General features: G+C 39.1%; 1 protein-coding gene across 1 annotated transcript in view; it reads right to left on the bottom strand.

Moving 5' to 3' along the window:
• Positions 1 to 684: 684 nt before the first annotated feature.
• LOC144682123 (mitochondrial inner membrane m-AAA protease component AFG3L1-like) overlaps positions 685 to 24,628 on the bottom strand; it is a 46,101-nt gene continuing 22,157 nt past the window's right edge. Inside the window, exons 11-17 of the mRNA XM_078544464.1 lie at positions 18,798 to 18,905; positions 17,027 to 17,152; positions 16,279 to 16,389; positions 9,665 to 9,780; positions 8,309 to 8,509; positions 5,646 to 5,840; positions 685 to 3,899 (exon numbers count right to left, since the gene is read on the bottom strand). Coding sequence (XP_078400590.1) covers positions 3,684 to 3,899; positions 5,646 to 5,840; positions 8,309 to 8,509; positions 9,665 to 9,780; positions 16,279 to 16,389; positions 17,027 to 17,152; positions 18,798 to 18,905 — 1,073 coding nt within the window. The 3' untranslated portion in view covers positions 685 to 3,683. The remainder of the gene's footprint in view (positions 3,900 to 5,645; positions 5,841 to 8,308; positions 8,510 to 9,664; positions 9,781 to 16,278; positions 16,390 to 17,026; positions 17,153 to 18,797; positions 18,906 to 24,628) is intronic.

Genomic DNA, 24,628 nt, shown 5'->3' with positions numbered 1-24,628 from the left:
AAACATTTAACATTAGTGCTATAAAAATGCAAGTAGTTGTTTGGAGCTTCAGGAATCAATAATGTTCCAAAATATTTTATTGCTTATACTTCAGACCTTATTCCCTTTATCATCCCCATTTGTCACTCATTCCAACCATACCAATACAGCAGCTTGCAAATAATCACAAAGAGCCCCAGGGTGGGTGAAAGTAAACACATTGATCCATCATTCTTAAGTTCACTTTTCTGACCCAGTCACACTACTGACATTGAGTTACTGGAATGCCCCTTGGTTAAATAAAAAAGGAATTAAAAGTCATACTGGCTGGGTTTTGTATTTCTGGAATTTTCTGCTGCAAGTGATGGCACATATTCAATACAGAAATATGGACATGTATATTCAAAGTAGAGATTAATGATGGAGTGATGCCATATATTTCCTTTTGCAATATTAGTGCAATAGCAACGCTGAATACTGATAACACCAGCATGTTCTGGCACCCAGCATTAAAAAAAATTGTGTTTGTTACTAATACTACACAATCTTCCTTCAAGGGCAATAAGCTGATAATCAGTTGTGACCTGTTCAGGTTACAGAAATATAAATCGTCTTGTATAGAATTTTCCTTCTTCACAAAACTGCATTAACTTTTAAGATTGCAAGACTGTAGTGTAATAAGGCATCCATTTCTCTGGACTATGCTTCAGAGTTTTACTTTTTAATATCTTATTGCTGCTGATTTTCCCATCTTAAAATCTCAGCCTTATAAGAATTTATGCAATACTACAGATAAATTACAACATAAATTCTGAAATTCAGTGGCCACTAATTTTCCATTGCCAAAAATGTGAAATATTGTGGCCAATGTAACATTTGATAAGGCACAATGATTACAAAACCCATAGTGGAGTAATTAAATACAGCTCTGTAATGCAAGCAGAAAAAATATTAAACTTTTTTTGTATAAAGGTCATATGAACATACAGAATTCAAAACATCTGTTCAAAGCAAATCCTCTCTATATATAAGATATATGGGTAATAAGTTATTTGATGCAGCGATATATCTAGTAGCATGCAACAATATTCACTATACAAATGCTGTCAAAAGACAACATACAGTAATTGTAATCATAGGATTCAATCTCACCAAACCAATTAGAGTCTGACAATTAATTCAAACAATAAAAGATGCTAAAATATACAGAATACTAATAATCATCTTGTGTCAGGAATGTCTCCAATAAACAGCAATATTCAAGCTTTAACTGATAGGTAGCTTGAACCAAGTTTGATCCCCACAAGACTTAAAAACCAATTGGGGGTGGCCGTAAAAGCAACACAAGATGAATGGTTTACGGCTTATGGACTGAGCAAGTGAAAGACAGGTCACCCCAGATTGAAATTTGAGTCTGGTGATCTTCCAGCTTGACTTCAATTTTGCAAGATTGTATCTACACCAAAACCCAAAAGCTAATTTTTCCCACATATTGTTTACTTCGCACCTTGATTATCTTCCACGCCAAATTAAAGCAACACAGGCTGTGGTAAGATCCATTATAACTAATTATCCTACATTTGAGGCAAACACAGTCCTCAACCAGTGCAAGTGGCATAAGTTGAAATTTTCTGTTACGATCAACTAAACACCGCTACTAGCACTCATGTTTGTGATGTTTAAAATGAAGCCATTAGCCTCTTTAGAAGGATTGATGCAGGTTAAGAAAATAATGCAGATCAAGGACAATTAAACTTATCTCAAGAATGAATACATGTTATCACTATACAATCGGTGCCTATACCTGACTTTAATGAAGGAAAAATTCAAAGAATACAGAAAGCAATGGAAGTGAAGGTTTTATCTGAGGCAAACAGGCTACTAAATGGAGAAAAAGGTTAATTTTTTAATCACATATAAAATTAACTACACTTAAGTGGCAACAATGGAGCTAGAAGTATAACACACAATAATTTAAATCTGACTCATTCATTCTGTATCAGAGATCAGCCAAGTAACAAGATATCTTTTTCAGGATTTTCGACCACTTTTTCTTCACGGAAAGGACTTTGGGAATGAGTTAGCTTAAGGGTTGATTTCTGAAACAAAATAATTTATATGGGTTTAAAAAAATGTCACATGCTGCAGGCACTGAATACGTGCATTGAACTAGATGGGCCCAGTGTGTGAAATTCACAACAGCAAGAGCCAATTGTCTGATCCCAAGTCAATTAGTCAAAATAGCCTTATTCTTCTTGAGGAAAGCAGACTCAAGCCACAAGGGGAAATTAGTAGTTACTTTTACTGACAGGCCTACCATGGCGATGAAAATCAGCTGCACACCTTCTCTCCCCCTCAAACACCCCTGCAGAGACAGAAAGGAATATTTGGCTAGTCAGGTTATAAAGCAGACAAGAGGCTGCAAGCTGTAGGTCTAGGGCTAGCTGCTGCAAAAATAAAATGCAAAAGATCAGGGTTGTTTGCAGTAGAAGTTGCCCAGAACGAAAAGAAATGGCAGAAGAAAACAAGCCAGTCAAGCAGCAGGGTTTATTATTGTGCCCACTTCATGCAGAGAGATGTGGGTTTGAGTTAATAAGTGGAACCTGACTGACATTCTCTATGTTCACTTGCTGCCTTTTAAATAAAACAATATAACGATTCATTGATGGCCTTGTTTCGGTAAGTGTTTCTCAACTCATCGTTGAAAAGAATCAAGAAACACACCAGTCAAGCGTGAAAGCACAATATCCAGTTCAGGTCACAAAGGGGTCTAATTGTTATGTCCCTGAGTAACAGTATCATTAAGTTAAATTGCTTATGGGAGTGACCAGCTACAATGCACCCAAGAGAATATCTAAGCTAAATGCTAAACACATCGCAGTGTCCATAACAACAGGAAATCAATCATCCTTGAAACATGATCAGTTTGAAAAAATTAACTACTCAACATAGATGGCAAGATTCTTACTTGAGTGCTTAAATATCGGGTTGTATTTGTTTAGGCTATTATATGGAAGACAGCAATAAATGATGGAGGTTTCAAATGCATTTTAGAGGCATTGAAATACATTTTGGGTTGTGAATTCTTTCAAATATATTGACACCTACAGCAGCTTTGGCTTGCACACACAATTAAAAATGAAATGGATTCGGGGGTGGAGGCTTAACAATTCAAGTTGCTAAATTCATTTCTGTATATAGTGAGAATAATTAGGAAAACCAAAAGAAGATTGACAATTGTAGTGCAAGTGAAGAATTTCTGCATTCAGAGGCGAACATTCTCACATACTTGCATAAACATCAAATCTTTTTGAAATTCTCAGCTTACAACCATTGAAATTTGGTCTATTTACTGATGGAACTTTTGAACACTCCTTTAGGTTCACTCTTGTTCTGTCATGTGCCGATAAATAGATTGCGTGTTCCTTCCAGACAGGCAGGGAGAGAATGGCTTTATCAGATTCAGCCCAGTTTCAGGAATTCTGCAGACTCAGTCCAAACTGCTTCCAATTCAGTCGTGAAACACAGTCTTGCAAGATATGGCTGCATCATACAACATCTCATTACCAAGGATCATCTTATATGAGAATTGTTCCAAATTACAGTGCTGTTGTTCTCATTTTATCTTAGCAAAGTAAACCTTTCAATTCGGACAGCGCTAAGCTCTCCAGTTGACAGAAAATTGAAAGGATGCTTAATATATTTCATGCTAACTGTTTTTGTGGCAGATCCTCTTTACTCTCCTCCCTCTCCTGGTTCCAGTCCTTCAGACCCTCAGGTAAGGTGGTGTCCTCTTCAAAGCTGCCAGTACCTTCAACAAACTCTTCATATGTGGATTTTTCTGAAAATGGCCGTGGTCCCAAAAGATCAATCATGTCACTTTTATCAAGTACTTCCTTCTCTAGTAATCTTTCGGCTACCTGACAAAAGAAACAAACAAAAAAATTATGGCTCTCAATTCAGTAGGATCAAAAGGAATGTTCCACACTTGGAAAGTACAAAATCTTGCAGAAAAACTTGGTGCTTCTGATTCCAAAGCTGCTGTTTTGGTGCCACGTGTATTAGGAAATAGGCTGGTATTGTCAAGAAAGGCCATTATTTTAGGCAATTTGGATAAAACATTGCTTTGTTGCTTCAGAACTTTCTGGAGAATGCGGATAGTCTTTAACATATGGTGTCAGAAACTATGTTCAGTGCTGTTGTCCTCCCCACCTTTTGTCATATGGCTTATTTGGAAGCAGGTAGAGGGAAACAACAAACGGATGATTTAAAAGTCAATGCCTGCAAGTAAAAAATAAATAGAAGCAGGAGAAGACCATATAGCCCGTTGAACCTGCTCCACCATTCAATACGATCATGACTGATCTTGGGCTTCAACTCCACTTTCCTACCCTCTCTCCTTATCCCTTTATTCCCCGAGACACTAAAAACCTGTTTATTCCTGCCTTAAATGTATTCAACGATGGTGCATTAACAATCCTCTGGGTTAAAAATTCACAACCTTTTGAAAGAAATAATTTGTCCTCATCCCAACCCCTTATCCTGAAACTGTGCCGTGTTTTAGATTCTCCGGCCAGCAGCAACAACCTCTCAACGTCTACTCTATCAAACCCCTTCAGAATCTTGTATGCTTCAATTGCCTCTCATTCTTCTAAACTCCAGAGAATCTAGGCCCTATTTACTCAGCCTCTCTCAACTTCCTCATCCCAGGGACCAATTTAGTAAACCTTCACTATACTGCCTCCAATGCTAATATTTCCTTCTTTGGAAGGAAATATGGAGATCAAAAATGCACACAGTATTCCAGATATGGTCTCAACAAAACTCTGTACAATTGTAGCAGGACTTCTTTATTCTTGTACTCTAACCTGCTTGCGATAAAGGCCAACATGCCATTTGCCTTCCTAATTGCTTGCTGTAACTGCATGCTAACTTTGTGTTCCTTGTACAAGTACAGCTAAGTCTCTTTGAACATCGACGTTTACAAGTTTCACACCTGCAAGGTCTTATGTTCAACAGGGGGTGATAAATTTACCCATTTTGAAGTCCGCAATGCAGGCTACAAATTGAAGACAGAAAAGGCCAAAAGGAATTCTTTTGATTATTAATCTCACTTTCTTCTTGTTCACTTGCCAATCCAAAGGTGTTTACAAATTGGAGGGAAAAAATTAGAATGAAATCTAGTCAGTTAGTGCCTTAATCCATTAAAATGGTCTCAGTAACAGAGGGCGTTGCTCAGCATCCACTGCCAGCATGATATTTTGTAATCTTTCACTGGTTCCTATCTTAAATATATATCAGCTAAGATGATGTTTTCATATTTGTGTTAATTAGAACTGAAATATGAAAATATAACTTCTAGCAATGTAGGTCGTAATGAAGGCATCGGAAAACTTAAAAGGATAATAAAACCAACATTGAAGATTTTACAGGTTACTCATTGAGTGGATGTTGATTGAGCAGTCATTAGTGCAAGAAGCAAGGAATGACAGGATGCCATTTCTAAAATGTCCTTTGGGGTTTAATAGTTTTTCCAAAGAAAACAGAATAGTTTACTAGCTGGCAAGCAATGGGAACTGAAATGCATAGTACTGCAGTATAGTAATGTGAAGGGAGGAAATCAGGTTTTGTAGAAATGATGCTCCAATAACAATACAATCACTTACTTTTTCAACTTCCAATCGCTTCTCTTTCAATAACGTCAAGGTTCTCTGGTTTGCTGTGCCAATAAGAGCCCGAACCTCTTCGTCAATAATCTGCGCTGTGGTCTCACTGTATGGCTTTTCAATAATTGTATCACCCTGTCGTGGAAGGTCAAAGGACACTTGCCCAAGTTTTTCACTCATACCAAATTGAACAATCTGACAAATGGAAGAAGAAAATAGAGGATTAATAAAAACAGATCAGAACTCCCAGATAGTGAGGACACCAAATGAATAGCTAAGCCATGAGGAGTAGAAGTGGCAAAGCTCAATTTCCAGTTTCTGCTGAGTTAGCTGATTAGATGCAGAGCTCTTGCATCAGCTTCATGAGACTTGATAATAATCTATAATCAGAGAGAAACATCCCATAGATCAAGTCTACCACTTACAGGATTGTGTAGCAAGTTATTTACTACTGTGCTGTTTCTCTAAATAATTAATAGCATAACTGAGTAAAACGAAGTGTATGCACATGAGAAGAGACTTTATCAGTTTTTTTTATATCATTATACACGAGTCAACATTGATCGCCTTGCGATGGCCTCATTAGTCAGAAAACTCCTCCATGCTGAGATACTAGAACACTCATAATTCCTATTACTCCTCCAAAAGTACTTTATTGAGACACCCATACCAATGCAAATGCATCCATACCAATAAGCAATTTCAGACTATTGCATGATGATACCAGCTTTAGGAAGGGAGGGGATGGAGCAAAAGTTTGAAGGTATGGAGTGCACAATGGGAGCTGAAGATATGGTTTTGGTCTTCCCAATATTAGAGGCAATCCAAGGCTGGACATTGGGCAACCAATTTGCCAAGAGGCATTGCTGGGGTCATCAGCTCAAATGTGGAATCTGGCCCCATGCATACAGGTAAGATCACCAAGAGGTAAGAGTTTGGGTGCCATAATTGAAGTTTTTACTATCTCTAGCTACAGCTCGATAGGCAAGAGTTCCCTTGGAGGATTCTTGAGATGATGATGCTGGCATGGCCAGAGAAACTATTGCTAAAAATACTATAGCTATGATTGGAACCCAAACAAGAGCAGTCTCAGTGAGCTGATAACAAAGGGGAGATTTTGGAGGAGGATTGTGTCAAAAGCTGAAGTCTTGGACAAATGGTCAAAGTCACACAGAATGCTGTGCCTTTCTCCAGGGCCAAGTCAGTGATTTGGTAGGGACCATAACATAATTAGAATGATTAAACCAGAGGAGTTATGGGAGAGACAAGAATGGATCTAAGAGATAAAAACACATTTTAAGATGACTGGAGATGGGAGAGTTGTTAGTAAAGACCAGGATCTCTGGGATGGTGATAATTATTTTTAAACATGTGGGGTAGTGCCTAAAGAGTGGGGATCTCTTACAATAATTAGCAAAAATGGGACTTAGGAAGGGAGGTTGGGTAATCAGGAAATCAGTGGGAATGGGATCAGTAGAGCAAGAGTATGTCTCATGTATGAAATGGGCTTTGAGAAGGTGGAGTGGATGGGGGCATGAGGGATACACAAAAATGCACACAAGAGAGAAAGAGAACAAAAGAGGGAGAGAGGAAGAAGAGAAAAGACAAAGGTTCAGACTTAAAAATGGTACAGAACGGAAGACGAGAAGGTTTAGCTTAGGGGACAAGGGGAAGCAGAGGCAGATGGCTGCCTGGTCTCTTTCTTGGAGATAAAGAAAGCTACGAGCTCAATGAATTTGTTCCTGGAAGTGAACTTGGAGTGGGCAAAGAAGAGGAGTTTGTTGAGATGGATGTTAATGGTGAATGAAGAGCCAAAGAGCAGACAGTAAGGAGCTGGAAGCAATCCGGAGCAGAGTATTTTTTCCAGGGATGGAGTAGAAGGATAGTAAGGCAATGTGTGTGGTAAGAACTGATTGGAGATAACAAGTTGGTGATCAACGCCATTGGAGATGGCAAGGTTAGAGCAATGGCTGCGAATTTGGGTCAGAAAGTGTACATAGAGAGACAGAGGTTTAAAAAAACCAAAATGGCCATTAAATCAGAGCAGAATGGAATACATATAGTGCACATCACAAATGATAATGATGCAAGCACTTAGCAAGGTCAGGCAGGTTGCATTTCCTACTGCATTGAACATATTTTTCTCTTAAATAGCACATATATAAACTTAAAATATATTGACCCAGAAAAAGTCATGTCCAATTCAAACTATTAAGGTTAGTTAAAAATATAAATGGCATCTCAATTATTAGGCACCCCACCATTGCTGCCCTTCCTGTAACCATCGCTGCATTCAGTGACGAGAAGAATTTTGCAAAAATGCCTCTACCATAAATCAAAAAAGATGAATGCAACACAACTCCTAAAAATGGTTCCACTGGCTCTATCCCACCAGGAGGAAAGAATGTTATATAAATTCACAACACACTTCTTTGATCGTCCGAGGAAAAAGTTTTTTGTCGTGGAACAGGGGAGTCCCTCCTTCTGCAAGTGACTCATTTGAAACCGGAGAAACTTTACTCGAGAAGCTTCAGCGTGAATCGCAGGTCAAACTGAGATTCAAATTCTACTTTTTGGATGGGTATCCTCAAGTGTTGCAGCTAACACACTCCCAAGACCAACAAAACAATTGAGATGATAATTAGATACGAATGAGGATTAACCTGGGCATAAGCACTCTGCGTGATTTTTTTCAAGTCGTCCTGAGCACCAGTTGTGATGCGATCAAAAAATATCTGTTCGGCAACTCGGCCACCAAGCATCATGCACATGCGGTCGAAAAGCTGCTCTTTTGTGTAAAGATACTGCTCTTTGGGCAAGTACTGTGCATAGCCAAGACCTTTCCCACGAGGTATAATAGACACCTGCAGAGGGAGATACACATTACACATTTAGGTATTTATAAATTTTAGTATACAATATTACTTCATAAAATCTGAGCTAAAATTTATGCTATACCTAGCTCAACAGTTGAAGTGTGTCAAAAAACCTTCAATATGCCTAAAAGGAGAAAATCTACCTAAACAATGCTTTCCATTTAAGATTCTTCTATATATCATTTATTTGATTGCCTCAGGGAAAAAGTTTTTTGCAGTACAAAAAGTTTTGTAGTTTTTTATCCTGAGACAATCAAAGGAGCTTCACCATAAAATATTAGCAGCACACGTAAACAGAAATATATTTCTTTGAAAGCTTTCTTGGCGATGAAAAATAGATCAAAAATAAATACAAGGAAAAAGAATTGTATTTTTCTAACTTGGTAGTTAGAAATAGGTTTGGTGCAATCACAGTCTGAATTGAACAAAATGAAAAGAGTTTATAATTCAGGAATGAAGCTGTTTAATGTTTCCTAAAGAACTGGTGTTATGCATTGTCCATCAACACTCCTTGGCATAATTTTATGAAGCTATACATTTTTTTTGCCATTAAAATTAATGGTGAAGCTCCTTCCCACAAGTGGAAAGTTGTAAAATTAGCCCTTTAACTTCTTTCTAGATTGTTGTGGTATTAAAAGGGCCATTTAGCTTATGCTGAACAAATTATTATAAACTCATTCAAGAGATTTATTGCAAAAAAAAGTGTTATTAAATTCCCTCTCAGTTCCTCACTTGCTGTTATAGTACTTTGTTTCAGTTCTCCTCTATTAGGTTGTTTTGCAAATTTTTTCACCCCTTTGAAAGGACCAACCTGTCCCATTTCGTATTTCCATTAAGTGGAGTTGAGACCACAATCAGATCAGCCATGATCTTATCAAATGCCAAAGCAGGCTCGAAAGGCTGAATGGCCTATTCCGGCTCCCATACCCTATGTTCCTAAGCAAATAGTCTGGGAATATCAACTTTTGGCCTGGATAAATCAGAGTGCAAAACCAGCAAACTGCTACTCCTTCGCACATATTATTACTCCAATGCACTGTGCTACCGAGTTCTCATCCTAACCAATGTCAAAATATTTAATGCATATTTAGCACGCACACTACTTCTCTTCCAAACATATAGAGATAACAGTTAATTTGTTACTTTGAGCAGAGGGTCTGCATGCTCCAGGAACCAGCCAACAACTGCATGTCCAGCCTCATGATAGGCAACAGTCTTTTTCTCATTGGGTTGCAAGACCTGTGTTTTTTTCTCCAATCCTAAAAGGAAACATGAGTAAAAAATTATTAGCACAAGATGAATATTTAAATGGATGGATTGAGCAGTGATATCTTGGCTTAGATGTTCAATATATCCCCTCTCCCCTCCCCCTCTACTGTATTTACCAAATCAAAACTTCAACTAGTATAATGGTCAGCAAGTTAAAGGCTTAAGTAATCTCAGTATGAAACAATTTTAGGTTATATAAGTTTCAAAGCTATGAGATTTGAGAAAAGGCAAATCTATTTCAAGCATGATAATGTGAGTGCTGAGGTGTACAATGAAGTGCTCAGAGGATGGCCTTGGCTGTAGAGACAACTGGATTAAAAAAGTATGCATGGTAACAAAGTTAAATTATATAAATGCAAGTTGTTGATAATGTACAGGTAAAAATTGCTCAATTAAGGGCAATATATTTATCACATACAAAGATGTATTTACAGATACAAAACATAAATTTCAGAAAAAAGTTTAATTACAAAAGGGACAACAAATATAGGAATTATAAAATGATGATGTTACTATCTAAGACGGCTCCCAGGCTAGCAAGGTCCTGTCCTTTGTAATTCTATCTATTTGCATCCATCAACACCTGTCCTCACCCTGCCCAGTTTCTTCTCCTCCACAATCCATTGTCCTAATAGGGATGATGTTCCACGAAGAGGATTTGAGGAGTCAGGGTCCAAATTAAAACACAGAACATCAAAGATAATAATCTCTGGATTGCTACCTAAGCCATGCGCCAATTGGAATAGGGTCAGGCAGATTAGAGAATTAAACGTGTGGCTCAAAGACTGGTGTGGGGAGTAGGGGTTTTGATTCATGAGGCACTGGCATCAGTACTCGGGGAAGAGTGAACTATTTTGTTGGGACGGGCTACACTTGAACAGGGCTGGGACCAGTGTCCTGGCCAATCATATAACCAGGGCTGTGGACTGGACTTTAAACTAACAAAGGGGTTGGTGGGGGGGAACGGAGCTGGTTTCCGATGAAGGGAGATTTTGAAATCCAAAGAGAAAGGTTGAGGCATCAGAACAGTATAGCAACGTGGGTAAAGTAAAACAGAATGGGGCAGGACAGAGAATTCAACAAAAATTGTACATCAACTAATAAGGTCATTGTAGGGAATAGAAGTAAAAATGAAATTAAAAGTTCTTTATCTAAGTGCACAAAGCATCTGCAATACGATAGATGAACTAGTGGCACAAATAGAGGTAAATGATTTAGATCTAATAGCCATTACAAAGCCATGGTTACAAGGTGAGCAAGATAGGGAAACAAATATTCCAGGGTACACAATATTTTGGAAAGATAGACAGAATGGCAAAGGAGGAGAGGTGGCCCTGGCAGTAAAGGGTGACATAAGGACATTAGCGAGAAAGGATCTAGCCTCAGATGATCATGAAATAGAATCAGTATGATAGAAATTAGAAATAACAAGAGTCAGAAAACACTGATGGGAGTAGTTTGCAGGCCCCCTAACAGTGGTAATACCATTGGACAAAGCACTAACAAGAAATTACTGGAGCTTGTAAAAAAGGCAATGCAATAGTTGTGGAAGACTTTAATCTTCATATAAACTGGGACAATCAAATTGGCAAGAGTGGTCTAGAAGATGAGTTTGTGGAATACTTCGTGACAGTTTCTTGGAGTAATAAGTTGTGGAACCAATTAGGGATGAAGCTATCTTAGATCTACTATATGTAATGAAGCAGAGTTAATTAGTAATGTCATAGTAAAAGGTCCACTTGGAAATAGTGATCATAATACCACTGAATTCCACATTACATTTGAAAGTGGCAGCCTCAATTCACTAACAAGAATCTTACACTTAAACAAAGCCAATTGCATAGGTATGAGTGGAGAACTGGCAAAGAGGTAAATTGGGTAAATAGACTAAAAGGTAGGGCTGTAATTGAACAGTGGGAAATATTGAAAGAAACAATTCAAAATGTCCAACAAAAATATATTCCATTAAAAAACAAAAACTCAGTGAGAAAGGCCCCTTCGTGGCTCACTCAGGAAGTTAGGGGACATATTAGATTAAAAGAAGAGGCTTACAATATTGCAAAAAACTGAGGATTGGGAGTTTTAGAGACCAGCAAAGGACAACCAAAAGTTGATAAAAAAGGAAAAAATAAGATTAGAGTAAACTAGCCATTAATATGAAAACAGATTGTAAGAGCTTTCATAAGTATATAAAAAGGAAGAGAGCAGCTAAAGTAAACTTTGGACCCTTAGAAGCAGAGTCAGGAGCAATTATCATGGGGAATGAGGAAATGGCAGAGGCATTGAACAAATATTGTGTCTGTTTTCATAGTAGAAGATACAAGTTTCATTCCAGAAATAGACAGTAAACTAGGAGCTAAAAAGAGTGACGAAACTAGGAAAATAAATATCAACAGAGAAAAAGTATTGGAAAAACTTGAGGGACTAAAATCCGACTGATGGCCTAAGATTCTGAAAGAGATAACTGCAGAAATAGTGGGTGCACTGGTTATGATTTTCCAAAATTCCTTAGATTCAGGAATGGTCCCATCAGGTTGGAGGTTGGCAAATATTGCTCCGTTTTTGAAAAGGGGGAGAGAGAAAATGCCAGTTAGCCCAACATCAGTTGTTGGGAAAATGCTGGAATCTATTATTAAGAAAGTGTTAAGAATGCACTAAGAATAGTATAGTATGATTAGAACAAATCAACATGGTTTTATTAAAAGGAAACCCTGCTTAAAAAATTTATTGAACTTTTTGAGGGTGTAACTAGTAAGGTAGAAAAAGGGGAACACCAGTAGATGTAGTATACCTAAATTTCCAAAATACATTTAATAAGGTGCCACACAAGGGGTTAATAGGGAAGATAAGGGCTCATGCGTTGGGGGTAATTTATGTGGCATGGGTAGAGGATTGGTTAACATTGAAGGCAGAGAGTGGGCATAAATGGGATATTTTCAAGTTGGCAGGTGGTGAATAGTGGAGTACCACAATGATCAGTGCTGGGGTCTGAGCTATTTCAATCTAAATTAATGACTTAGATGAAGAGACAGAGAGCAATTTTTCTAAAATTGCTGATGATGTAAAGCTAGGTGGAAAGGTAAGCAGTGGGGAGGACACAGCGAGGCCACAAAGAGATATAGACAAGTTAAATGAGAGGGAAACAAGATGGTAAATGGATTACAATGTAGGGAAGTGTGAAGTTATTCACTTTGGTTGAAAAAATAGAAAAGCTGAATATTTTTTTTAAAAGGTGAGAAACTTGTAAGTGTTGATGTTTAAAGAGACTTGGGTGTGCCTGTACAAGAAACGCAAAAAATTAGCATTGAGGTACAGCAAGCAATTAGGAAGCCAAATGGCATGTTGACCTTTATTGCAAGGGGATTGGAATATAGGAATAAATAAGTCTTGCTACAATTGTACAGGGTTTTGATGAGACCACATCTGGAGTAATGTGTGCAGTATTAGTCTCCATATTTAAGACATACTTGCATTGGAGGTGATACAGTAAAGGTTCACTAAATTGGTCCCTGGGATAAGGGGGTTTTCCTACGATGACAGGCTGAGTAAATTGGGTCTTTTTTCTCTAGAGTTTAGAAGAATGAGAGGCAATCTCAGTGAAACTCACAAGGTTCTGAAGGGGCTTGATAGGGTAGATTCTGAGAGATTGTTTCCGCTGGTAAGAGCATCTAAAACACAGGGGCACATTCTCAGGATAAGGGGCCAATCATTTAGGACTGAGATGAGGAGCAATTACTTCACTCAAAGGGTTATGAATCTTTGGAATTCTCTGCCCAAGGTTGTAGATGCTTTATCGCTGAATACATTTAAGACTGGAATAGACAGATTTTTGTTCTCTCAGGGAATCAAGAGGTAGGGGGATTGGGTGGGAAATGGAGTTGAAGCCCAAGATCAGCCAGGATCATGTTGAATGGCAGAGCAGTCTTGATGGGCCATATGGTCCACTCCTGCTCCTATTTCTTGTATTCTTGTAATAGTTTTGGATCAGTCTGCAAGTTCCAGCCAAAAGTTGAAAGCTACCTATACAGAGCACACTGTCCATCCTCTGACCCAGCTTGTTTTGTTTTTAATATGCTCTTTTCCATAGATGCAAATCTACCCACACTTAGTTTTCCAGCCACTGGACTCCTCTGTCATCAGGACTGCACTGCACACTGGACTCCATTAAATGCCCTGGTTGTTATGACTTTACTTTGCCATTCACTGCCTCAATTTTAAAGTAATCTGCTCCAGCCTACAGTTGCCATCTCCCCTCTTACTGCTCCTGTTACCTGCTAAGCTTCAAGGTTTCTGTGCACTACTGGCTTCTAAACTTTACTCTGCTGCCACCTTGGGACTTGGACAGAAATGTGCCTTCTCTCGAGTTGAGGTTCATTTGTACGTTGGGTACATTGCAACTTCAACCTTCCCTATTGCTTTCCACCAAGACATTATTCTGTTGAACTAGATCTATTCCAGTACACGGTCTGCTTCTTTAGGCTGTCTTCTGTTCTCTGCTAGGGATTTTTCACTATGCTTAACATAGTTCGATCTGTTCCTACTGGTTCCCATCATGTTGTGTATTCTGCTGCTTCGCTGCTTTCCACTTACATGTAATGGATGTTATTCTACAGAATTGCTTAGCCATCCTATGCTGGACTGGTTCAAGTTCTCACGACTTCAGATCTTGATCGGTCCTTACCTCCCTACAGTTGTTCCTCAGACCAACCTGTACTGAGCATATGGATTTACCTTTCATCCTCCCCTGGTTTCCTGCACTTCACTACCCTTAGTCTTTGGGTTTATTCCCAATGCTTCCTGCTCCTCAGCCATCATGTGCTAACAACTGAGGTCACCATACACCTCCCTGGGCCCCTGAATCAACCTCTGCTGGCTGATGGTCAATGTTCCATTTTCTCCTCAGACAATAAGGGATTATTGGGACATACTGCTGCATACAACACACCTGCTATTTAAATACAAGAAATAGTGTGACATTGCAAAGACTACTGCGAGTAAATCCCTAATTAGGCCTCAAGAAAGTGGTTAATAAGCAGCATAAAAATGGAAGTAATCATTGGAATTTGTACAGTTACAAATAACTCTATTCCCAGCACCCGCATCCCATGTTACTGTTTACAGGTACTCTGAAGCCCAGACATGGTAGTTGCCAGTTTAGTTCTGTCCCGTTTTGAGGTTATAGACAGATACATGGCCCTTGTAGCTGCTGTTAGAATCTAATGTACTGCATTATAAGCTCTCACATTGGTAACTCATAATTGCTTTCTATATCTGATTTTGCAGTCAAATTAACATTATTCAGAAAAGAGACACTACAATCCTAAGGAAGCAGCATTTATCATACAGATAGGCGCCAAATGGAACCTCAGAAACCAGTAACTTTAATTTATAATCTGCTTCAAAAGAAAAACATGCTATTACACAGCATCTTTATAGGAAGCCTTTTCTACAGAATTGAAGTCAAGTGTTACTGGCATTAAAGATAGCAACCTGTTCATGTGCATGTGCATTTATCTCTCTAAATCCTATCAGCTGACAACCTAAAGCTACTACATTTTGAAAGAAAGAAAGCAACTTGACTGTAATAGACTCTACGAAGATAAATTTTTCAATTGATCGATATTAAACAGGAACGTGTCAATTTATTAAAATGCATGTACATATATTGAAAAAGATCAATTTAAGTGAACATACTACAATGGATATGCTAAAAGGCTGAGATGAGGTAGATGGAGTGGGAGGAACTCGTTTGGAGAGTAAACACCTACAGACTAGTTCGACCAAATGGTCAATTTCTGTGCTGTACATTCTATGTAAAAATAGAGGGCTATTTATCATGGTGACATACATGCATCGGGCTTCCTACTAACATGAAATTATCCCTTAATTTACTCGACCTGCTATATGGAAAACCTAGGACAGGGAATTGAACAATCCATCTATGAAAGCTTCATCGGTATCTGTTAAGTGGTAATGCATTTTGCATGCCTAAGTGAGGGAAATGCTGTCTGGTCAGCAACCTTTGTGTGAGTGACACAGATACAAAGAAACACAGGACTGACTTGCCTAGATCATTACTATCTGTATGCAGCTTATTGTTCAAAATCAAATTTTGCCTTCATGCCCACATTTCTCCTCTGGGTGAAAGCACGATTATTAATTTCACATAGATCTAAGTTGGGTTGATTTTTCACAAGCACCAAAAGAGCTGGGAGCAGCAGAAAATCCAGAATTTAAAAGATCTACTGTATTTGCAGTTTTATCAGAGGTTATACAAGCAAGGAATAAACACAATGTTTTCACCAACAGTCTTTCAAAATCATAACTTGCTTGCACCTGAAACCAGTGAAGGAGCCATAGATCTCACCATCACTAGGGGCCATCAGCATCCTGCATTTTCAAGGTGGAGAAATCATAGAAAATAGAAATAAGCAGATCCAAAACTAGGATGCTAAACACGCAACAAGCACACTTCAAGTCAACCTCACCTCCAATCACACGTTCTATTGCCTGTTCAAAGTGCTTCACATGGATCGATTCATTTAAATGGCGAGCAGCAATGAGAGCAGCTTCATTACATACATTGGCAATGTCAGCACCTGAAAAGGACAATGTGCTGCATCAGTCTCTAATACAAATGATAAGAGTCTTCATTCTCTGAGATGATGGGAGCTTCAGTATTAGGGAATTGCCTTTTTTTCTACAAACTGTCAGCAGTAAGTTCTCCAAGGGCAAGTAGATCAAGAATCAGATGTGAGATAAAACTACTTCTGCACTGGCCCAATCTTAACGTGAGATCTCTCCTTGCAGAACTCTGATAGAGACATGACAATTTAGTAGCAGATCATCAGACTCAGTGTTACTAAGAACTCGATTCAGGCTACCTACATTTGTTTCAGATGGCTATCCAACTGGGAGATTTACGTATCATCTTTCTGACGGCTTTAAAACCAATATTAGGAAGTGCATTATAGTGTGCAAACCCACCAATCACCAAGACTATCTAAATAATGGTTATGAGTCAATGCCTGCCATATACCCTTAACTTTACTGTGACAACGTATTTTTTCAAACTGTTGTACTGGTCTAAACTACAATACCCATTCAACTTTTCTCTGTCTTATGGGTACCTGGGGATTACATATAAAAGGCTTTGGTTATAAATTTGGTAACAAGCTCTACACCACATAAGGTCAGCAGTATATAATTATTTCTCTATCTTTTTCTGGGACTCACCTGTGAACCCAGGAGTGAGTGCAGCCAGCTTACGTGCCAATGTTTCTTTATTGATACTAGGATTCATCTTCAACGGGCTGAGATGAACTTTGAAAATTGATGCTCGTCCTTTGATATCAGGAGGGCCTTCCAAGTCAAAACAAATCAAGCCAAAGTTTAGATAAATTATAACAAACCTGGCTGATTTCACAGTGTATGAATGATACATATTCAAACATCAATTAGGTCCTGTAAAACATTATGCACTGTTTTCTTCTGATTGCACAAAAATATGCATTACATATTCTATGTTTCTATTTTAGTTTAAGTAATGTCAATTGTTTAATTTGAAACAAATCTGTGGGAAGGATCCCATCTGTGGCACAAATTTAAATGAATCTATTTGTGGAATAAATGTTATCCACTTCATCTGTAGAAGCTTTTCAATCATCACATGCCCTCATCCCCTTTACATTAAAGCAGCTGTGAAGCAATTCGCAAAATTGGACAATTACTGTCCATTTGACAACAATGAGGGATTTTTAAAAATCTTAATGTGAGAAAACAGAACCTAAGATGGTTCCTTAAACTATCTGATACCTGGTTTAACTCCAAAGGCAAGACTGAGCAACTTAAAACAGGACTTTTCGTTTTAATATTCTTGGGGTATATGTTTGCAAGTAATTCTATTATAAGAAACAACATAAGTAATCTTTATGAAAAAAAAAACTCTTGGTGCTGTATAAAATTTTGGGATAGGTATTTACAGTTCACTTTTTTGGTTTCCTAATTACTCTCTTGTATCTTCAAGGTTAATAGCAGGAATCACCCATTAATAAATGGCTCTTAAATGACACCCATCAAGTCAATTTATATCATACATTAAATACATCTTTAAAAAAAATCAAATGAAGGGTATTGAACTTTGTGGGGTAGAGTTTCTGTCATAAGCATAATTGAGAAAGGGTTCACAAAATGTGCTTGAATAATCATAAACAACATCTTCCCTGAACAAACGCAACAAGGCAGTGTAATAGAATGCAATTGTTTCTTTTTTTCCTCCAAAGTATTCCTTGATATATTTAATGGTAATCTTGTGCAGTTTTATTAATACAGCTAAAAATGGGTTAAACTAAAAATAAGAATTTTTAATAAGGGTCCACTTCTGAGCAACCAGATTTAAAAATCATTGAAAATGACTGGGAAAACTACACAACCTGCTGCATCAGTGTACACTAGTCAATTTCGTAGGAAATTAATATTTCTTTGGCATGAAAAAACTTTCAAAATGGGCCTGTGCACCTAAGAAAATTAGTGCAATTTGAAGAGCCTTCTGGAAACAGCAGATTCTCACAATGTCGACCTGGACATGGCTAATTTGTAGGCATGGCAAGATTCAGGCAAACTGAATCTTGAACCAACATAAAAGATCACAGAAAGGCCAAATGCAATGTTGTTTTTGGACATAACTCATGTTTAAAATTCTTTTGCACAGGTTTGGCCGATTGCGCTGGAATCTGGTTGCAAAACCAGCAGAAACACCACCCTATTTGAGATTCAGAAATTTAACATGTACAAACAGTAAGTGGCCTGTGGCAAAGCAGCAGAGTACTTTCCTAACACTATTATGATGGTTCTGACATAGTTTAAATCATGCCATGTTAGGAATTTCAATCTTACTCAGCACTACTGCAGAAAAAAGCCAATAACTTGATCTATATCCACCTTCTGGTAACTCACACAGTGAGCCATGAACTTTATTGAGTGCGTAACTCATTAGCTGTCAACTTACCAATATAAATTTGCCTATCAAATCGCCCAGGTCTCATCAGTGCTGGGTCAAGAATATCAGGTCGATTTGTTCCTGCCAGAACAACAACATTGGTGCTTGTATTAAATCCTAAAAGAAAAAGAAAAATTAAAATGTGAAGTAACAGTCTGACCAGGTAGTTGCAAATATAAACACGTACTAATATTGTGTTGTGTCGTTATAGCGTGGAAAGAAAGCCAAAACTGTGTGTCAAAACTTTATTCGTTTTGCTATCTTCAAAAATTGACTTTCTGATGAACCAAAAAAAATGGCTACAAATTACATGACCACAGGATTGGCCCTTTGTTCTGGAAGCTACCCACAGGGGTTACAAGAACAAAAGAATCCTCCTCTCATCACCATGGAACCCAACACCTAATTGTAAGGATATTATAATCACGAAACCAGGGGTTTTGCAGGTCAAAACTCGTTATTCCTGCAGAGCTGTTAACAGCCTCATCTCACACGTGGGACTGCCAAGATCCATTTCAAAAGGGCACCATTGAGGGAACAATGAACATAATTTGCACCTTGATAAACTTACGCCTCTAGTGGAGTCAGAGGCTCTGCCTACACAATGGCTTTCCGAGGCAAGAAACTGGGACATTATCAGTCCTGAAATCAAAGCCAGTTCCAGAGATTGGATAAACATCCCTTTTGAAATCATTGTGGAGAAAAAAGGTCACATGACTCATGTGACCATTTAAAAATTTTTATATTCCTTTGAAAACTGAGAAAGCCTGTCTGCTGGTTAATATCCAACTGGTGAATGCCAAAGGCAGAACTCCAGGCTGAACAACCTGTCTCTGCTGGAAGATTTTCTATCATCGTCTACAAAACTGACCCAGTCTCTGTGTACGAACCTCATCTCGCGGTATCAGCACCAACTGTAAATAAAACTCCACACTCCCAGTCTTCAGTCAGCTGAACTCGAACTCCTACGTGAAAGAACTCCTCATTGGACACTGACTTGGGATTCTTCCATGATCATGAACTAATATTCATTTCTGTGGTTCTTGTATTGTTACTATCCTTTGTGTGTGTATGTGTGTGTGCGCGCGTGTGTAGTGGAGTGGGACTCTGTGAACACTCCTCCCACAGGTTCTGAATGTGAATAAACTAACCTTCCAAGTTAATCATAACACGAGTTTGTTGCAAATTGGATCATACAAACTGAGGGTTTGGGAAAACACGCCACCACATACTTTAAAAATAATTCAAAATACCTTCTGCTTACGGACAGTTGGTGAGAGGAAAGAAGTTCAGTTTACCTGTCTCTCCTGTCTGTAACAATTGACAGAGAAGATACACAACCTAGCTTTGCCATCAGATTGCAAATTTTCTGTTAAATCTAGACTGCAGAATGTTCAAACTGTTTCTTCAAAATTCTCAGCAGTTGACTTTGTGTACTAGAGGCAAAGTGGCTTCTTGTCATTTTCCGCGAAGGGAAACTGAACTTCCCCATTCAACATGAAATTCTTAGCCCACTTTTGCCCATCCCAAAATGTTTTTGATCAGAGACTTCACTACCACAGTCAACTCCAAAAGAACTATTTACAGAAACCTCTGCTGTTTCCCATTACTTTGCAATAATTCCATCCATTTGCAAGCCTAATCAAACTTCAATTTATTTTTTCTCTCATACATGAGATGGACCCAGCCTACCTTCTAGCCAGGATGTGGCTGAACATTGCTTGCCATATCCTGTTGGAACTGCTTGTTATTGGTTGGGCTTGCTTTGTTTTGCTGGTCTACAGCAAATAATTTGTTTGGTCGATGACCACAATGACAGCTCTCCTCACCATACAATGTTGCAGGTGTTTCCATGATGTCAATGTTAAGACACCATTTTAACAATAACCAATATGTGGCGAGCATAGAGGTAAAGCACACAAATTGATCAAATACACCAGCACACTCTGCTTTTCCTCTCCCCACTTTACAAACAAATGCACAAAATGGTTAATGTATACATGTATGTACTGTAGTGAAATCAGATGCCAATTGATGCCGATTACTCATGTTTTAATTTACTAGTCAGAAATATAAGTCACCACATCTAAGTTCCCAAATCACTACATGTGGTTAATGGCTATGTATTGGGGAACACTGGTATAACTGAAGTGCATGTGCATATTTCTTGAAATTAGTTCTGATGGCTCGTGGTTGAACAGGTTTATTTATGGGCTGACTGATTTTCTTTATAAATCTGATTCCCAAGGTCGACTCGAGGCCAATGACATTCTGAATCCTGAGCTAACAAAATACTTTCTGTTGATGGAAAAAATTCCTGTAGATTACAAATCATTAGCTTTAAAGTGCTTTAAAGAAAATTTACAAATAAAGATGCGATAGCAATTACAAAGTGTATGAGACACACACACAAATGGCACCAAATAACAGTGAATTCAAGGACACACTGTTTGGTAAGCAAAAGAGAGATTATGCTACGTAATGTTTAATTGGGGTTATTTATACATAGGGTCTTAAAAGCGAAATTATTTGTTTAACCACACTAGCATTCCCCCTGTGTAATGCTCACTGTAAGTCAGAGGATATGCTATTTTACAACAACTGTTGTAGTGTAGGAAATGCAGAAGCCAATTTGCACACAAGTTCCTAGAAACAGCAATGAATGAAATTACCAGATCATGGTGTTTTTTTTTTTAGGTGCTAGTTGATGGATAAACTTTGGCCAGGACACTGGAAGAACTTCCCAGCTCTTCTTCAAATAGCTTTTGTAAAATTCATTCATGGGATTTGGGTGTCGCTGGCTAGACCATCATTTATTGCCCATCTCTAATTGCCCTTGGGAGGGGTGTGCTGCCTTCTTGAACCGCTGCATTTCATGTGGTATAGGTATATCCACAGTGCCATTAGTGAGTTTGAGGATTTTGACCCAGCGACAGTGAAGGAACGGTGATATATTTCCAAGTCAGGATGGCTCAGAGGGGAACTTCCAGGTGGTGACGTTCCCATGTGTCTGCTGCTGTTGTCCTTCTAGATGGTAGTGGTTGCGGGTTCAGAAGGTGCTGTCGAAGGATCCTGAGCGAGTTGCTGTAGTGCATCTTGTAGGTGGTATACACTGCGCCGATGGTGCAGGAAGTGAATGTTTGTGGATAGGATGCCAATCAAGTGGGTTGCTTTGTCCTGGATGGTGTCAAGCTTCTTGAGTATTGTTGGAGCTGCATCCAGGCAAGCGGAGAGTATTCCATCACACTCCTGACTTGTGGCTCGGCTTTAGGGAGCCAGGTGGTGAGTTACTCGCCACAGGATTCCTTGCCTCTGACCTGCTCTTGTAGCCACAGTATTTATATGGCTATTCCAGTTCAGTTTCTGGTCAATGGTAACCCCCAGGATGTTGATAGCTGGGGATTCAGTGGTGGTAATGCCACTGAATATCAAGGGGCGATCATTAGATTCCCTCTTGTTGGAAATGGGTCGTTGCCTGGTACTTATGTAGCACAAATATTACTTGTCACTTGTCAGCCCAAACCTGGATATTGTTCAGCTCTCACTGTATTTGGACGTGGACTCCATGGGTTATTTTGCGCTCACCTGAGAGAGTAAAAGGGGGTCTCATTTTAACATCTCATCTGAAAGACAGTGGGCTGGATTTTCACTGAATTGGGATGACTCGGGAGCCCTTTAAAAATAGCGGCAAGGACCCGGTTCCAGAATTCCCGACCCTATTCTCAGGGTTTCTGATTTTTGGGAGTGCCTTTTAAGGGTGTGGACTGGTTTGTGACCAAAGCCCACACCCTACACTCCCAGCCTGACAGCTCCTCTACAATTTCATGGAGTTGAGTCACGTTTTCAATGAGTCATGGTTCACGGCACCTCAGAGATCAGAGCTGACAATCAAGCAATATTTTCTCTGGGACTCAGGTGTTTCAACAGATTCTGGGCTCCTCGCCAAGCCTCATTATGTATACTTGGCTGCCAGTCCAGGCATACATTAGAGAACTAAAACACCTGGGCCTGAATTTTAAGCTCGGCGGGCAGGAGCAATCAGCGTACCCAGGTGCGATTGGAAAACAGACCACCGACTGCGAATTTTTTAGCTGGTTGGCTAATTAACGGCCAGCCAGTGTGAAATGCACGCTGAAAATCTCAGCACTGCTGGGGTGGGGGCTGGAGGAGGGAGGGCAATGATGTTTCTGCAGGCTTGGGTGAGCACTGAGAGAAAGCTGCCTCAGGGAGCTGCAGATCCGAAAACCATGAAATAAAGTTTTGAAAATCAGGAAAAAAATGTCCAAGCATCACAATCAGGCACCTGAACATGATAAAAATGCCGTCCATAGATTTTTATTTTAATTTTATTTAATAACAGAAACCTCATCCCGCACTTAAATGAGGTTTGATGAAAAATGCAAAGCCCGCCTGGCCGATTTGCCCATCTGCCAACCGTAAGGTTAGATGGGTCACAAAAAAATCGGAGTCAATTACGCCGTTAATGGGCTTAATTGCCCTCAATTGTCGGCGGGACACTCGCCTGATGACTTCTCGCGCGATTTTATGCCCAATCAGGTTGGGCAAGTGCTTAGCCAGGGGATGTAATATTCTGCCCCTGAGCCTCAGAGGAAACATTACTTGATTGACAGCTCTGGCTTTCTGACCTATGCCATCAATTGCATGGTTTACTTACACAAGTTTAAGAGGTTTCAAGTGTTTGTAGTTTCAACTATTAAATCTTTAAAGGTTCTGGATGATTGACACTTTTATTGCCCTGTAGTAAAATGACTTCTTTTTTAAACTTAGTGGAAAGTTATGAATGAATGACTATTTTATAAATCCTATTGTCACTAATGGATTAATTGGGCCTATACAGTATATAGGTCAATGGGCATGAAGTGCTATAGGTAGGTATAGGGGCATGAAGGGGTAGTGGTGACATGAGGCGGCATGGATGGGGCCTGGGGAATGGTGGGGAGGGTGAGTGGGTGTGAGGGGTGAGGGCCCCTCTGTTTTTATTTTAACTGGGATAAAGAACCACAGCATCAAGGCAGGCCATTTGAACAGTCCCCCTTGGCACCCGGCAGCCCTGTGGCTGTCTCTGAACCGTTTCTCGGGTCAGCTGACCTGACTCCAGCCTGCACCTGTCCCCTAGCAATGAAGATCCCATCCTTGCAGGCACTTTCTCCTGAGGCGGGTGAGCTGAGCTGGGAATTTTTCCAACTCCCGCTACCTGCCTCAAGGGTGAAAATCTAGGACAGCATCACTTGATAGTACAGAACTCTTTCAGTACTGAAGTGTCAATCAACATTATGAGAGTAAATTTCTGGAGTGGGACACAGTCTTTTGAATCTGAGGCCAAAGCCAAAGAAAGTATTCTAGAATTTTTACAGTTATTTTGGATATTATGTTCTCTGGTGAAAACTATAAATTGTTTTTACATATTGCTTTACCCATGTACTTAACTGAGCTTACAATTTTAATTTGTATATGAGAAGATAGGCATGATGTAGTTGACTGAAACTAGGCAACTGGCAGCACTGGAGATTGCAGATAATCATAGGAGTCTTGGGCTTTAGTAATATGGGGTTTGAGAATCCCCTCGCCCGCACCCCGCAACCTATTCTAGCAATATATCCAGTTTTCAATGTTTTACTTGTTTGATGCTGCATTTGTCAATTCTAGTTGTGAATACAGTGGGCAAATTCAGTAAAGAACTTACATCACTAAAGAATGGCTTCAGGTCCTCAATGTACCCAAGAACGGAGTTTGAGTGTATTCAAGTGTACAGAAAAGCATTCCAGGAATTCTAAGACAGTGTGTTCTATACCAAATCCTGTTGTAGATAGAATATGTAT

This window comes from Cetorhinus maximus, chromosome 6 (genome assembly GCF_964194155.1).
Source record: "Cetorhinus maximus chromosome 6, sCetMax3.hap1.1, whole genome shotgun sequence".
In the NCBI taxonomy this organism is placed as follows: Eukaryota; Metazoa; Chordata; class Chondrichthyes; order Lamniformes; family Cetorhinidae; genus Cetorhinus; species Cetorhinus maximus.
The sequence above is the reverse complement of the archived record's forward strand: the minus strand, read 5'-3'. Positions and strand labels throughout refer to the sequence as shown.